Source organism: Galleria mellonella, unplaced genomic scaffold (assembly GCF_026898425.1).
Source record: "Galleria mellonella isolate WM207_F2 unplaced genomic scaffold, CSIRO_AGI_GalMel_v1 utg352, whole genome shotgun sequence".
Taxonomy (NCBI): domain Eukaryota; kingdom Metazoa; phylum Arthropoda; class Insecta; order Lepidoptera; family Pyralidae; genus Galleria; species Galleria mellonella.
This window is the reverse complement of record NW_026442084.1, coordinates 6,679,264-6,696,553: the sequence shown is the minus strand read 5'-3', so window position 1 is coordinate 6,696,553 and position 17,290 is coordinate 6,679,264. Positions and strand designations below refer to the sequence as shown.

Sequence of the window (17,290 nt, the reverse complement as noted above, 5' to 3'; positions counted from 1 at the left end):
TTTCTTTCCTTAATCATCACTTCTTTTCATCATCATTTCAGCCATTAACTGTCCACTGCTAAACTTTTTTTTTATACAACTTAGAATGGCAAACAAGCTGACGGCCCACCTGATGGAAAGTGGTAACCGTCGCCTATATATATGAGCAGTACCATGGACATAACAGAGTATACTGTTTCGCCCATGATACCCCCATGCGTTGCCATTCCTGAGGACTCGGGTGTTATTCCTCTGTACCCTGTAAATTCACGCCATAACCCACCCTTCAAACTGAAACAGTCATGCAAACACAACTGCTTCACGGTTGAAACACGAATAGGACAGAGGTACCCAAGCAATCGACTTTTGTACAAAGTCTTCCTCTGGTAAACAAGCCTTCCCCGTAAGTGGAGTTTTGCCAGTCGTTACCACCCTTGGTAGGCAGTTTGGCAACCGCAGTTAGGCTTTTAGAGATGTTTTAATAAGGACGCTGCTGCCCGTCCCTCTACAATTAAATTCCCTCGGTCGCCTCTTAAGACACCCACGGGAAAGAAAGGGGGATGGAATAATCTAATAAAAATAATCGATAAATCTTCGTTGATTTTTTATTCGATGTCTATATACATATGTAACAGGTTTTTTTTATACCACAAAGGTGGCAACAGCCCGGTCTGATGGTAAACGATCAGTATAGCTTATTTCAGAAACGCCAAAAACACAATAAGTTCATAAATTTCCTGAAACATATGTATATGTAAGTCAAATCATTTCCAATGTTTAGTAGTTACACTTTTCCATTTTTTGTAATTTTTTTTACTGGATTTGTCATATTTCCTTCTGTGTGCTATGTGTATGTTTATGATTTATATATTTATTTATTTATATACACTTTACTGCACCATTTATAGAATATTTGAGAAATGATACAAAAAGCGGCCTTATCGCTAAGCAATCTCTTCCAGACAACCTTTGGGTAGGTATTTATTGTTATAATAAGTAGTTTAATAAATTATATTTATTGGTATTTTTAGGCAATATAGATTTTTGTGTACAAAAAAAAATATTAATAACACTAGCGCCACCTACCCACTTTTATCTATTCTCCTTTAACCAAACGTTGTCTGTAAGAGATTGCCTTAGCGATAAGACCGCCTTTTGTACCTTTATTATTGTTGAATTTTTCAATTGTCATAATATATTTTTATGGGGGGGAAAGGGATTGTTAGTAATGGAGACTGAGAATCCTATTGCTAGCAATATAACCAACCAGGTCGACCTCCTCGCGGTTCTCCCTGGAAACTATCATGGTTAATTCCTGATAAATTCATCATGATGGGCTAACTGGCCTGTTTTCATTCTCATCGATCATCCTTCACTGGTGCTCCGCCAGCGTATCCCGTTAGCGCAGGCGGAATTACCATACCATTTTCACCCATAAAAAAAAATTATGTTTCTGATGCAATAAGGAGTTAAATAAATATAGACATCTGATATTCTGAGACATCAGTCTATAATAATCGAATAATTTTAAATTATAATTTACTATAGCACTACCCAATATGTCGACGGCACTGCTCAAGTCACGCACAAGATTTCCGATGAGAATTGAGTTGACTGCGAGACGCGAACTCCTCCTGGCATTTTCCGCACTTTAACAAATCCGAGCCAGCGTGTTGTCTGAAATTAATCAAATAATTTCTATCTGTTCTCCTTTAACCAAAAGTTGTCTGTAAATGATTGCTGTAGTGATAAAGTCCACCTTTTACACCTTTATATATTTTTATTCTGACCTCTATTAATGGAACACTGTAAGTGAAACAAAATTACAGGTCCCTTAATGTCTCACTTAACCAGGTTTTACTGTATTTCAATCTGTACTTTATACTATTTTATATCTGTATTTCACTTGAATTTTCTAATTGTCGTTGTATATTTATATATTTTTAGTGCAATAAAGAGTAAAATAATTATAATTAACATAACTACATTAAAATATAATAAACTTTTAATTATTTAATTCAGAAATGAATTTATCTGAATTAACTTGAATCTGGAAGTTCTTGGTTTTGCCTCCAAATGTTCGTTGTCTGATAATAAAAGAATTATTATATAAAATATAATATATATATATATATATATATATATATATATATATATATATATATATATATATATATATATATATATATATACAAAAACAGAAGGTGGGATATAGCAGTGAATTTAAAGGGTACAGAAACATAACACCTTACTCCTCAGGAATGGCAACGCATTGAAGGTATCATGGGCGAAACAGTATACTGTTATGTCCATGGTACTGCTCATGTCTATAGGCGACGGTTACCACTATCCATCAGGTGGGTCGTCAGCTTGTTTGCCATTCTAAATTGCATAAAAAAAAATGTATTACACTATGATAGCATAGAGTACCTGGCGATGTGCCTGTGCAGAGTGCTGCGTTGTGTGAACCGTTTCCCGCAGCGGCCGCACGGGTGCGCCCGCTCGCCCGTGTGCGTACGTTCGTGCACTTGCAAGTTGAACTTTTTTGGGAATGACTTGTTGCATGTACTGGAAATGTTTAATTAATAATAATAATAATAATCACTCCCGGGAAAGATGCAGAAAGGGTACTCTTAGACACTGCTCGCATTGTACGCCGGTTTCTCTCCCTGGGGCCCTGTACCCCAGCCGACTGTGCTTCTGCCGGGGGTTAGTTGCCATCTCCTCTCCTTAAGAGGGGAGATGAGAATTTTTGTAAAATTTAAAAATAATAATAATAAAGATTTATTGCTCATAAAAATACACAGTCATGGGCTTACAAAAATTTCAAAGTGAATTATATGTGTATAAAATGATGCATTATGCCCAGCACATTAGTGTCTAAACTAGGCCTAGCCTGTATCTTAGACACCAATGCCTTCAATTAGATACATATTTTCGTGCAGTTTCGCTATAGTAAAATAGTACAAGATTTATTAAATCCCTTTGTTGCACAAATAGTTGTGTGGTCCCAGCATAGAATGGGCTACCCTTCCTTTTCCCGTGAGCGTCGTAAGAATTAAATGTCGAGGAATGGGTAGCAACGTCCCTCTTAAAGGATCACTAGAACCTAACTGCGGTTTTTTATACGGGTGAGAATGGAATGGTAACCCCACCTGCGCTCTTGGTATATGTTGGCGGGCACCAGTTAGTGGTGATAGATTAGAATGAAACTAAGTCAGTTAGTCCATTGTAACGGACTAACAAGAATTAATCATGATATTTTACAGGAGGAACCGCATGGAGGGTCGACCTGATAGGGTATATCGCTAAAAATGGGAATTAGTATCCCCATTACTAATAATCCCTCTCCCTCCATTACCATATTGCGGTTGCCAACCCCCCTGCCAAGCGTGGCAACTACTAGCAAAACCCCCCAAGGGGAGACCTATTTTCAGCTGTGGACGGTTAACGGCTGATATGATGATGAGGAAAATTATACCTGCACGTAAAGGGTCTCTCTCCTAAATGCTTTCTCTTATGGAACTTCATTTGTTCAGAGTTGGCTAGCGTTTTACCGCAGATGTCGCACAGAAAGTTGGTCACGATGCCGTGTTCCTGGAACAAGAATGAAATAAATTACAACTTTATGCAAAATCACCAACTGGATGCTGGGTCCATCCATCCCTAAAATCCATTATAAATCTTCAAAAATTGCACTACATAATATGTGAACATCCCTATCCATCTAGGTGAATTTTATTCGATTTACTCATTGATAATATTAGCAATAAGTCTTCTTTGAAAATAGTTCATTTTGACATGATTCCGGTTTTTTTTTTATGGGTGTAAATGGTATGGTAACCCCGCCTGCGCTAATGGGATACGCTGGCGGAGCACCAGTGAAGGGTGATAGATGAGAATGAAAACAGGCCAGTTAGCCCATCATGATGAATTCATCAGGAATTAACCATGATAGTTTCCAGGGAGAACCGCGAGGAGGTCGACCTGGTTGGGTATATTGCTAGCAATGGGATTCTCAGTCTCCATTACTAATAATCCCTTTCCCCCCACCACATGATTCCGGTTTCAGAGATGTTTCCTCCCACGAACACTCAGATTATGGAATGAGCTCCCTGCTGAGGTTTTCCCAAGAGACTACAGCATGGGGTTCTACAAAAAGGGGGTACAGAGGTTTCTTCAGGGTCGGCAACGCGCGTGTAATACCTCTGGTATTGCAGGTGTTCATAGGCTACGGTAACCGCTTACCATCAGGTGGGCCGTATGCTTGTTTGCCACCTGTGGTATAAAAAAATCATACCTTTAAATGATCTGTGAGTGACTTCATACTATCGCACGGTAACGAGCAGTGGACACAAATATATCGCTTCAGTCTTGAAGACTGTGGGTGCACGGCGCTACGGTGAGCTGTCAGGTATCTGGAAGGATATGGAAACTTGCTGTTTATACAATAAAGGCACCAGTAAACAAGCATGAGTGTAAATGTTGATAATAAATGACATGGCATGGGCATATGGCCATCGGTATATAGGGGCCGGGCCGTTGAGTTTACCAAAATATGATTGAGCGCAATGATGACTGGCTCGTCCGTTATACTTGTGAAAGGACAAAAACAAAAATGTGTTCTCGACAATATACCCCACACTTTATATCGAAACACAACAATACAGGCACAGCTGCTCAAGGAAGAAATACGGGCGGATGTGTGATAACGACGGATTGTTTTTTATACAACTTAGAATAGCAAACAAGCTAACGGCCCACCTGATGGAAAGTGGTAACCGTCGCCTATAGACATGAGCAGTACCATAGACACAACAGAGTATACTGTTTCGCCCATGATACCCCCATGCGTTGCCATTCCTGAGGACGCAGGTGTTATTCCTTTGTACCCAGTAATTTTATTATTAATTATTAATTTTGAAAAACATTTAAACTACCTATAATATAATATAATATATACATGACTCATATGACATATATAATATGGAATGGACCCTTTTAAACAGTTGAACGAATTTAAATATATTATGTACTAAACATATCTTAATTTAACATACAGAGAACTTTATATACAAATTGACGCGACCATATCCACGGGATATGGCTAGTGATTAGGAAAAACAAGAAAATCACCTGTCCATATGAAACGCAACGCCACATAAATCGCATACGAACGGCTTCAGGCCATTGTGGACGTTTTGATGCTGTTCATACCAAGTTTTCACTTGAAAACCTTTTCCGCATTTATCACATTTATACTGGAAAATATAAGAATGAATTTTATAGTGCCCCATATGATTATATATGTATTCTGGATTATGTGTATATAATAAAATGTAATAAAATAAAATGGTCAAGGGATGGGCAGCAGCGTATATTTAGAGATTGGTACCATAAAATTTTATCAAAATCGCTTTTTTTATACAACTTAGAATGACAAACAAGCTGACGGCCCACCTGATGGAAAGTGGTAGCCGTCGCCTATAGACATGAGCAGTACCATGGACATAACAGAGTATGCTGTTTCACCTATAATACCCCCCATGCATTGCCATTCCTGAGGACTCGGATGTTATTCCTTCTTACCCTGTAAATTCACGCCATATCCCACCCTTTAAACCGAAACACAACCATGCAAACACTCAGTTCTGCAATTTACTTTTTTTTTACTATTTATAAGTCTTGCGATTGGTAACGATCTCACCTTATGGAAAGCAATAGCATAGTCTAAGAAGGGGCTTACGGGCCCACCAATAGCTTATTCACATTTGCTTTAAATTGGTGCAGATTTTATTGGAAGGGAAAAACATAAGCTGGGAGAGAGTTCCACTCCTTTACCGTACATATGATGAAGGAAGACTTAAACCGCTTCCTGTATATAAATAGTGAGTCCTAATTATTATTTTTTTTACAACGCAGGGGGCATACGAGCATGCGACTCACTTGATGGTAAGTGACTACCGCCGTCCATGATCACCCACAACACCAGCGGCATTGCAGGTGTGCTGCCGGCCTTTTAAAAAGGCATATACTCTTTTCTTGAAGGTTATGTTGTTGTATCGTTTCGGAAATACTGCTGCTGGAAGTTGATTCCAAAGAATGGTTGTGCGTGGAAAAAAGTGCCTTGAAAAACGCACGGTGGAAGACCGCCACTCGTGCAGATGATTTTTAAATCAAAGTACTTAACTAACCGCAAATAAGTCAGTTTTTTATATGGAACATAATCTTAATAAATAAATGCTTTTAAACAGATTTATTTCATATTTTTTTTATTGTTGACTTAATTAAAATAGAAAGAAATATGAATTTGGAATAATACCTTATATTCAGATTTATTATGTCTCCGGTGGTGAGCTTTTAGAGCTCCCATGTAAACAGTGCTGTAGCCACATTGATAGGAACAGTACAGCTTGGATCCATTATGGGCTCGGCCGTGACGGACAATCTCTGACACTGTTTTGTATGTTCTACCTGGAATTAGTTAATAAGAAATTATTATTTTGTGGCTGTTATAAAAGGTAATTATGGAAAGTTAATGGTCAAGGGATGGGCAGAAATATCACTGTTTAAACATCATCAAAGCCTAATTTTGTCAAAATGGATAATTGAAAAAAATTGTTTGGTATATTATTTAGGCCCGTGACATATAAATAGAATAATACTTAAAATATCATCATCATATGAGCATTGCTGTCTGTCCACTGCTGAATATAAGCCTCTCCCTTGGGGGGTTTTGCCAGTAGCAACCATATATAGGCTTTAGATATATTTCAAGAGAAACGCTGCTGCCTATCCCTTGTTTCCCTCCCTCAGTCGCCTCTTATGATACTCATGGAAAAAAAAGGGGTGGTCCATTCTATGCCAAGACCCATGTAGTCTTGGCATAGAATGGCCACCCCTTCTTAATAATAAATAGTAATACTTAAACTAAATTAAAAATTCTATTGAATTATAAGATATTTCTCATAATTCAAAATTTGTATTGAAAAAGAAATTTAAATAATACTTACCACAAATTTTACAAATAAAAGGTCTAATCTCCGTATGTCCAGCAATATGTCTATTGATACCTTTTTTATGACTATACTCTTTACTACATTTATTACATTTATAAATAGATATCCCATTTGCAGATAAAATTGAATAACTTATATCAGATTTTCTACCAGTTTCTTTATTAGTATGACCATTATAGTGTTTAAGTAAATCAACTTTACTCTCAAGTAATTCAAAGCACATGAGACATTTAAAATTTTCATTTAAATCTCCTTTGTCTTTTTCTATTATAACAGTACAATCGCCTTCCTTTGCCTTTTTTATTGACGAAAGTGTAAGTTCATCTTCAGAACTATAATATATTGAATTCTCAACATCACTGTCTATGGTTTCAATTTTAATGCCAGTGTTATAAATTTCTTTACAATTAGAGGTGATTTGTGAATTGTTTAATAATTTATTCTCTTTATTATCTATGTCACAAATTTCACCTTTTAATTTAATTTTATTTTTTATCTTTATATAAAAATTGTTCAAATCATCCTGTCCTTTTATAAAGTAACTAATCAGGGTGTTTTGATTTTCTGTTATTATCTTCTGGAATGTATATATATCTTCCACTTTTTCCATGCATACTGGACATAAATGATTTGGTAAATGCTCATCATCCATAATCTGAAAATATCATTTTTATGATGTAAAAATGAAATGACAACCTTGTCTTTGCTATTGTTATACACTGAGGGAGCAACAGTCAGATCCATTGGCCCAGTATGATAAAATCACCAGAAACGTTTTTGGAGACCATAATGGTTTTCTAAGATAATTATGTAGAGGTCAACCTGACAGGGTGAGGGTAGTATTGTTAGTAATAGGGATTAACATTTTACCAGAGGGAGACTTTGTACAAAAGTCATTTGCTTGGGTACCTCTGTCCCATTCGTGTTTCTACTGTGAAGCAGTTGTGTGTGCATAGCTGTGTTTTGGTTTGAAGGGTGGAATATGACATGAATTTACTGGCGTACAATCATAGTCATAATCGTTCATGTCCAAACAGTCTACTCTGTTATGTTTATGGTATAGGCCTTTACCACTTTCCATCAGGTGGGCCATCATGCTTGTTTGCCATTCTAAGTTGTATAAAAAAATATTTACATCCCCAATGCTAGCAATATATAGTAGCCTTGTTAGATTGATCTCTACAGAGCTTCCCCTGGAAATCATCATGATTAATTATTTAATCTGTCACAGTGAGTTAACAGGCCTGGTTCTATCCTCACCTATTACCTCTCACTGATGCTCCATCGGCATAGATAGGGATACCATTCCATTATTATCCACTAAGAACCTGACAGTATATTGTATATATGTATATTGTTAACAGCAGGGCTGATATTTTAGTGAGCCTGCCTACGCTATCAGTATACGTTGGCGGGGTATCGGTGAGGGATGATAGGTGATAGGCTTTCTAATTACTAATAATCTTACTTATTACTAATAATCCCTTTACCCCAGAAATATATAGGTAATTATATTAAATTAATTTTGAAATACGAAACGGAGCTTATATCTTTAATTTTGTAAAATATTGTATGCCCGATGTATGGGTAGGCTGTTTTCCTTTAAGACGTTAATAACATCTTACGAAAAATTTTAATATACAGCTCACAATAAATAGTTATTTTATTCTATTTTATTAATTACGTAGGTATTCGAAACTACAGATTGAGACTACAACATAAATTAAGAATTGATAGTCACATTAACTTGAGTTACTTACATTAACTGAAATACATGTGTTTATTTTTTCTAACAGTTCAACATTTAGTTTGCTCATTGTTTGTGTAGTCTGCACATTTAAACACAGTCTGCAAATATCCTCCATAATTATTATAGAATTATAAAGAAACGTCTTAATATGTTCTAAAACTTAAATAGGGTTCACTCGGCAACTCAAATTACTGTTGATAAATAAAACAAACTGACTGTAATATTTACCAGTGACAATTGTCAAATGTCAAATTGACAAAGGACCTCAAAGATTTCGGAAATCCTTATTCTTAGAACAATGGTGAAGCATAGACAAAGATAAAATAAATACATACATGCACATATATACATTTAAAATCTTGCACTAATTAATGTATAAGTATTATATAAATATTAATTTAAATTTTAAATATTATAACTTAAAACTGGCTGTATTTTTGTTATTAGGGAATATTAAATTGAACAAAACGATGTAACACACGATCATGTGGATTGATCTTTCAGGTCTGAGTGGACTGTGCGCACTCCATCTCAAGACCCAGGGCGCCCCTGGAGAATTATTATATATATATATATATATATATATATATATATATATATATATATATATATATATATATATATATATATATATATATATATATATATATATATATATATACACGAACTATAAAAAGTTAAGTACGTAGGTAACAAATAAAAATGTATAAAAATTTATAATAACAAATAAATTAAATTACAAGCAGGGGTAGCTCAAAAGATTTTATTAATGTAGGAAATTGCCTCTATAAATATGCAGAACTTAGATATGATATTTACCTAAGACTCAAAGGAAAATAAACAGGAAAACAAGAATGTCCTGACTTTATGCTAAGAAATACACGAGTAATATCGAATTGCCTGTTAACGGTACCAGTCTACGGGTCTGCACATAAACGATCAGATATTTAAGTAAATATATGTAATGTGTATTATAAAATTCTAATGTATGTAGTTTTTTTTTTTTTATTTCAGTTAATTTTAATTATTTCCTCTCAGTGGTACAGTTAAAATCAAAATGTTGGTGAATAGAGAGTGTATTTTTGTGTTAACAATAATTTTATGTGGTAAGTGAAGGTAATTAATTATTTAGAGCACCATAGACGTATTTAAGAGGCTTGTCTAATGCCTACCCCATGATGCAAGCCAATCTTTTTAAGGGGCCAGGCATCCTATGGAAAATTATTTTACTAATATTATAATGGCGAAAGTTTATAAGGATGTATGGATGCGATATTTGTTACTCTTTCACGGAAAAACTACTGAACGGATTCGATTGAATTTTAGTGCATGGATAGATTATATCCTGTATATGGGCTGTTAGCTTTTTACCACTCTAAGTTGTAAAAAGAAAAATGAAAATAAAACCTGTAACAGTTAATTACTTATTAGAGATCTATGCTCGAGAGTTTTACTACGTTATAGAATCTGGAACGTAGATATCACAGAAGAACTAAAGTAACTGATATATTTCGATGGCTCTACAAGCTGAAGTGGCAATGGATCAACCATGAAGCTTGTGCAAGCGGTTACTAATGGGGAAGAAATAAAAGATCACAAGTGCAGACCCGTCCAGACAAAAGTGAGTGAGGTGATAGGAAGGAGAAAAAGTCAATGTCAACAGAGATTTAAAAGAGTAACTGTTGAGTTTCTCGCTGGCTCTTCTCAACGGATAACAACTTTTCGAAGCCTGCAAAAAAAATGACGATGTAAAAGTGCTTGTAAACAAGTCTATTTCAATAAAGGTGATTTGAATTTGTTAGCAATGGGAATCAAACAGCCTCATTGTTAACAATATAGATAGATAGATAAATAGATACTCTTTATTGTTTCCTTCAAAAGATTACAATAGTAAACTTATTATAAATATAAACAATTACAAGAAATGATCACAGTGAGAAAACAATGGGCGACCTTATATCGACTAATACCTAAGAGCGATCTCTTCCAGACAACCTTTGGATGGAGAGGAGTAATAATCTATCAAGTCGACCTCTACGCGGTTATCCCTGGAAACTATCGTGAATAATTATTATGTTTTGAAAAATGTTCTAACTATTTAAATTATTTGTTTAATTAATAGGAAAATAGCTTACGTATTTACCCGATATCTTTGACTTCCTGTCGGCTATTATTATATCACACATTAGCTAACAGGTAAAAAATTTTATTAATTATCTAAATAGCATGTTTTATTGGTTTAATTGCACAATTATTATTAAAGTTAGGTTAGTTTAAAAATATTTAAATTATTAATCAAAATTATAAGCAGTTTATATATTATTTTTGTATTTATTTTTAGCTATTAAAGTCTAACGATATTAAAATGGAAAGAGACGAAGTTGACATTAAAATAGAATTCATTCTCATGCCAGAACCTACATGCTCGCACACTTACATGGCGACTATAGAGAAGTTTCGTCCCGGGAACGCTCAGAGGGCCTACCATGAAATATTTTCCGAAGTTTGGGGTTCGAACGAAACAGAAATATGATTTTAAAATGACATAATACATGCCGTTTAAAATTATTAAAAATGTTAAAATATCGTTCCTCTGGACTATTAGGATAAGATTTATGATGTATGAAATGTTAAGCTCCATTTACTGAGTTGATTTCGGTACGAACAAGAACACGAAATTCAGCCCGAAATTTCGGAATTTCATTTCATGGTAGACCACCTGGTTATGGAATGACTGCCGAGGTTTTCCTTAGAGACTGCAGAATGGAGTTTTGCAAAAATGGTTTATTATAGTTTCGCCGTGTGGTTCCGGCGTAGAATGAAGCACACCTTTTCCATGGGTGTCGTAGAAGGCGAGTAAGGGAACTTAATGGTCAAGCAATGAACAGCTGCATCCTTCTTAAAACCATTCGAAAGCCTAACTGAAATTGCCAATCCACCTGCAAAGCGTAGTAACTGCTGGAAAACCCTCCTAATAGAGGGAATTCTATGTTCAGAAGGGGGCAGTTAACAGCTGATAGGATTATCATGGTTTCTTTAGAGTCAGTGTTCGATCCTTATCCAATATTGGTGGGTAATTACATATTTTGTTCCATCAATTTTGTGGTTAACTGTCATCAGTGGATTGCGATGACACTTGTTCGGTGAACGCCTGGCAGAGCGCCCGTGAGCACCTCCTCAACTGATTCAAGTGAAGTTGATATTCAAGTCAAACTGATAGCCTTTCGGAAGCCGTGCTTACCGTGTTCTGTGTTAAATAAGAGTGTTCTCCTGTCCATCATTGAGAGGCTGCTGCTCCAAACTACTAGTGAATCGCCGTGCGTGTTTACCAGCAGTGCTTCGTACATCCGTGGTGAACGTGATCCTTAAGGTTGGTGGAGCTTATATTACCCACTAATTTGGACGAGGATCTACACTCATTCAATCTATATATACATACAGTCCACATATCGATTCGAACTGGTGACCTCTAGCTACCTCAGTGCAACAATCGTACAGTGAGTAACGCTCACTTGACGCGTTTACTGGCATTACACACTGGTGCCCACAGTCTACAGTAACTCTTCATCATCAGACGGGTTGAATTTGTTTGCCAACTTTATAATAAAAAAAGTTCCTTTATCCACAGTATACTCAATAGCAGATGAAACAGCAAAAAATGTGAATAAAGTTGCATCTGCTGAACCAGATTCAACGATAGCAACAAAGGAACAAATAGCAGTTGAAGGTAATTGTGTTCTCGTCTTGTTATAGTCGTTTTTTTATACAACTTAGAATGGCAAACAAGCTGACGGCCCACCTGATGGAAAGTGATAACCGTCACCTATAGACATGAGCAGTACCATGGACATAACAGAATAATCCCCCCCATGCGTTGCCATTCCTGAGGACTCAGATGTTATTCTTTTGTACCCTGTAAATTCACGCCATATCCCATCCTTTAAACTGAAACACAGTCATGTAAACACAACTGCTTTACGGATTTATTTATTTAAAAAATAGAGTAAAATTGAAAACTATATTCGTTTTTTAAATAACTGTGCCATAAGTAATATGGAACCAACAGATCAATAAACTCTATCTATTGCAAAAAATAAATCCTCAAATCGATACAGAATTGAGAAAGATGTCACCTAACAATGATAGGAGAAAATATACGTGAATTTACTGGATACAGGGGAATAACTCCTGAGTCCTCAGGAATGGCAACGCATAGAGGGGAATCATGGGTGCAACAGTATATTCTGTTATGTCCATGGTACTGCTCATGTCTATAGGCGACGGTTACCACTTTCCATCAGGTGGGCCGTCAGCTTGTTTGCCATTCTAAATGTATAAAAAAAAATATTATTTTTAAAATAATTTAATAGAATTTTTGAAGTACAATGGAATAGTTATTAGTTTTTAGATTAAAATTTCATCTTATTCAATTATAGATCAGACGACGGAAAATGTATTTGGAGTTACAACAGAAGCATCGACGACCACTACAGAGAAAGTAACGATAAATTCAGTGGTTACAGGTACAAAATCTATAAATATCTAATTCTGAACATCGAATTTTTTTTATACAACTTAGAATAGCAAACAAGCTGACGGCCCACCTGATGAAAAGTGGTAACCGTCGTCTATAGACATGAGAAGGACCATGGACATAACAGAATATACTGTTTCGCCCATGATACCCCCCATGCGTTGCCGTTCCTGAGGACTCAGGTGTTATTCCCCTGTACCCAGTAAATTCACGCCATATCCCACCCTTCAAACCGAAACACAGCCATGTAAACACAACTGCTTCACGGTTGAAACACAAATGGGACAGAGGCACCAATTCAGGATTGACAACGAAATGCCATGGAATATAGTCTATATTTAATTTAGTTTTTATTTCATTACCTCGCCTAAATATCTACAATTACCTACAAAATATAAGAATTTTTAGTATCACTTAAACTTCTCGGGCTTGTGTGTAACAATTTATATTTCGTTCTCAAGTACCTAACTATATTATTAATTTGATAATCTTTTTCTCTTGGAACTCCCTTAAAAAGTAGTGGAACAAAATACAATCATAGAGTAACAAATATTCCATGTGTTATTGTTCAAAGTGATATTAGTCCATCAAGAAGTCACAACGTAAATAGTAAATTTTATTTTACGCTCATTTCAGGTTCGACAAATCCCTTTACTGTTCCTGAAAGTAATTCAAATTATGTAATCAATAATAAAGATCATAATACTGTTATGACAATAGCACCAGTTGGTGAAGTTCAAAAGCAGAAATTATCAGGTGCTGATACCAATAGAAATGGTAAGGATTTACAAGGATAATATCGAAACGTTAACAATTTTGGTAGTGCAATGGGATATTTTCTTTAGGGTAGTGCCTTTTAAACTTTTTCATGGTGCGACCCCCTTAGTATATAAAAATATTTTGTGATCCACGGTTTAGTAACCGTGGATAGTAGGGGACCTATAATTTTCATAGGTTATTAAATAATAAAATAAATAATACATAATGAAGTATTTAAAACAGAAATTGAATACGTTGCAAAACTGTTATTTTATTTTAGCTATTTTAACAAGCTGTTGCCAGCGACTTCGTCCGCGTTTCCGTCGTTTTTCGTAAAATAAGTAGCCTATATCCTTTCTCGCGGTTCAGTGGTTTTGATGTAACAGGCACATTTCCCTTCACTGCTCTGATCCTATTGATCGTAGCGTGATGAAAAGTATACTATAACCTGTTCAGGAGTATGAAGAATAATTGTACCAAGTTTCGTTAAAATCCGTCGAGTAGTTTTTGTTTCTATAACGAACATACAGACAGACAGACAAAATTTTACTGATTGCATTTTTGGCGTTAGTATCGATCACTAATCACCCCCTGATAGTTATTTTGGAAATATATTTCATGTACAGAATTGATCTCTCTACAGATTTATTATAAGTATAGATTTGACAAACTTCCGCGACCCCTATGTAGAAGTTTAGGGACCCTCCAGAGGTACTGACCCACAGTTAGAAAAACACTTAGAGCGTGTCCAGTTTTCAAATTAAAAGAACGTCAAGGATTTCAATTTCATTCTGCCGATGGAAAAGCAAGCTAGTTATTCGATTAGAACTATTTTGTTTAATTCCGCTACCATTAGTATGTGTGTGACTGGCAACACTCGAAGATTGACCACCACTATTACTACCAGCAGTTCCATCATCATCATTTTAGCATTTATTCGTCCAGTGCTGGACGTATAATGTAAGCTTCCATATTAGTCATCAATCTGCGACTGCGACTTTGTTCGAGCACGTTTTGCGTTTATCATTCATCTCTAAACGTGATATCTTCAGAAAAATTATAAGATCGCTACTCAGTGTGTTAACCGTTCGGCGTTCAAAGTGCGAATAACGAATTTTAGACTGTGTTGCCGTATTTATACCTTTTTAGGTGGGAGGTGAGTGACATTGTTTTACAGTGAGTTATTGCGACAATTCGACAGTGTGTTAAGATATTTATCGAGGAGAAAGTGTATGCTATTTATAGAACTTACAATGATCCTTTGCGAAGACTGGATATAGAGAATAAATAATTGGAGGAATAGCATTCAACTTAGATTATCTTAAGTAGGATTATATATAAGTAGGCACGGAAGTAAATTACTAAGTATCACTTATTCCCATAAGTATGGCAATGAATTTACAGGGTACAGAGGAATAACACTAGAGTCCTCAGGAACGGCAAGCATGGGGGGTATTATGGATGAAACAGTATACTCTGTTATGTTCATGGTACTGCTCATGTCTATAGGCGACCGTTACTACTTTCCATCAGGTGGGCCGTCAGCTTGTTTGCTATTTTAAGTTGTATAAAAAAAAGCTTAAAGTGATAAACAAACCGTCAATCCAACTAATGGAATGTCGTAACCTGCTGCTTTCTTTCTCGCCTACTGATTTACTGCCAGCGTATAGCGTTAGCGCAGGTGATGTGACCATTCTATTATGATCAATAATAATGCCTCCAACTAAGTATTCAGGGGGAAAGAGATGGTTAGTAATGGAGACTGGGAATCCCATTGCTAGCAATATACCCAACCATCTCCTCGCGGTTCTCCCTGGAAACTATCATGGTTAATTCCTGATGAATTCATCATGATAGGCTAACTGGCCTGTTTTCATTCTCATCTATCACCCTTTACTGGTGCTCCGCCAGCTTATCTCGTTAGCGCAGGCGGGGTTACCACACCATTTTCACCCACCAAAAAAATAAAACTAAGTATTCATTATGGACCAATCAATCAACAGGGACTTCTCATGCCCGCCAGATGTTGCGTGGGCGGGCGAGGTAGGGACCTCGGGGTATAACCCCTCTACCCCGGCTTCAACTCCGGAGGCGACGACCTCCGGGTCGCTGGGTTCTTCAGCCGGCATATACTGGTGGTCTGTGTATGCCGGCGTGGTGTCATTACGGATTATAGACCTAAGCATTTATATTTTTGTTTATTTACAGATGGCGTTAGCATCTTTATGACGTTTGTTTTCGTTTTAATGGCGGCAGTTTTGTTCGTGTTTGCTATGTGGTCGTTTTACAATCTGAGGCAATTGTGGTGGCAAAGACAGAAAGTCAGGCAAGATTGGGAGGTGAATTATAGATTAATTGACAGTGAGATGACACGGATGGAATGACACTTGTTATTAGGAGGGATGGGCTATATCGGGAATGGGTTGATCCTGTCTCTTAAAAAAATAAACAGCGTAGATGTCAATATTCTATCATATACTAACATTGTTTAATGAAATAAAGTAATTTTTATTTTTACATAAGACTAAAAATCTTACCATGCTATAGAATATACAAGGACTAAGGATTACCCCCATTCATGGTAATGAAACAGCTGATCAATTAGCAAAAATTGCCCAAGTAGGACTAGAACCTTACTGTGGTATGCCTCGAAGCCTAAAGCTCAGAACTTCAAAGCTTAAAAACAGCAAATAACAGGTGGTTCCTATTGTCAGGATTAAATTACATACTCTAAATCTCTGATTAAGAGGTTTTCTGAAAATTATTCTAAAAATTCTTTTGAGTAAAAATACTATGTTTGTATTAACAAGGGTTTTGACTGTATACTGTTAATTAAATAAGTACATGGCCCAACTAGGGTTATGCCCAAAATGTGTGTGTAGATTTTGGCAATGGGGAAGAAACGCCGCCGCACTTAATTTGTGGCTGTAGCCCACACGATATATGTCCTTTAAAAAATACACTTTATATCCTGAAGAGATAGAAATTAACGCTACAAGAAACTTCTTAAAATTCTTATCACTGATAGGTGTTAGCAGCGAACTTAAAAAAAAGGGCTACTACATAAGATAATATCGCTTTGACCGAAGAAGGCTTCACTGTATATTTCTTATAATGTTGTGATGATTATATGTAAATATTAAAGAACGTTACTAAAAAAAATGTATATTATTTTGTGATGCATTTACCTTAAGGTAAAATGAAGTAACCTGGTAATAATAGGGGGAAGGGATTGTTAGTAATGCGGAC

General features: G+C 36.0%; 2 protein-coding genes across 3 annotated transcripts; one reads left to right on the top strand and one right to left on the bottom strand.

Moving 5' to 3' along the window:
• Positions 1–69: 69 nt before the first annotated feature.
• LOC113516430 (zinc finger protein 33B-like) lies at positions 70–9,172 on the bottom strand. The gene is made up of 8 exons (XM_052897102.1): positions 8,759–9,172; positions 6,993–7,653; positions 6,302–6,453; positions 5,116–5,240; positions 4,280–4,397; positions 3,461–3,576; positions 2,410–2,547; positions 70–1,656 (listed from the first exon to the last, which is right to left on the bottom strand). The coding sequence occupies exons 1-8, from the start codon at positions 8,861–8,863 to the stop codon at positions 1,560–1,562; spliced, it is 1,512 nt and encodes a 503-aa protein (XP_052753062.1). The 5' UTR covers positions 8,864–9,172; the 3' UTR covers positions 70–1,559.
• Positions 9,173–9,625: 453 nt separating this feature from the next.
• On the top strand, positions 9,626–17,197 carry LOC116413039 (uncharacterized). Of its 2 annotated transcripts, XM_052897153.1 has the most exons (5): positions 9,631–9,854; positions 12,377–12,475; positions 13,185–13,271; positions 13,919–14,059; positions 16,250–17,194. In XM_052897153.1, the coding sequence occupies exons 1-5, from the start codon at positions 9,806–9,808 to the stop codon at positions 16,423–16,425; spliced, it is 552 nt and encodes a 183-aa protein (XP_052753113.1). In that variant the 5' UTR covers positions 9,631–9,805; the 3' UTR covers positions 16,426–17,194. The 2 variants fall into 2 exon arrangements, with proteins under 2 accessions (XP_052753114.1, XP_052753113.1); XM_052897154.1 differs by lacking the exon at positions 13,919–14,059 and having other exon boundaries at positions 9,626–9,854; positions 16,250–17,197.
• Positions 17,198–17,290: the final 93 nt, after the last annotated feature.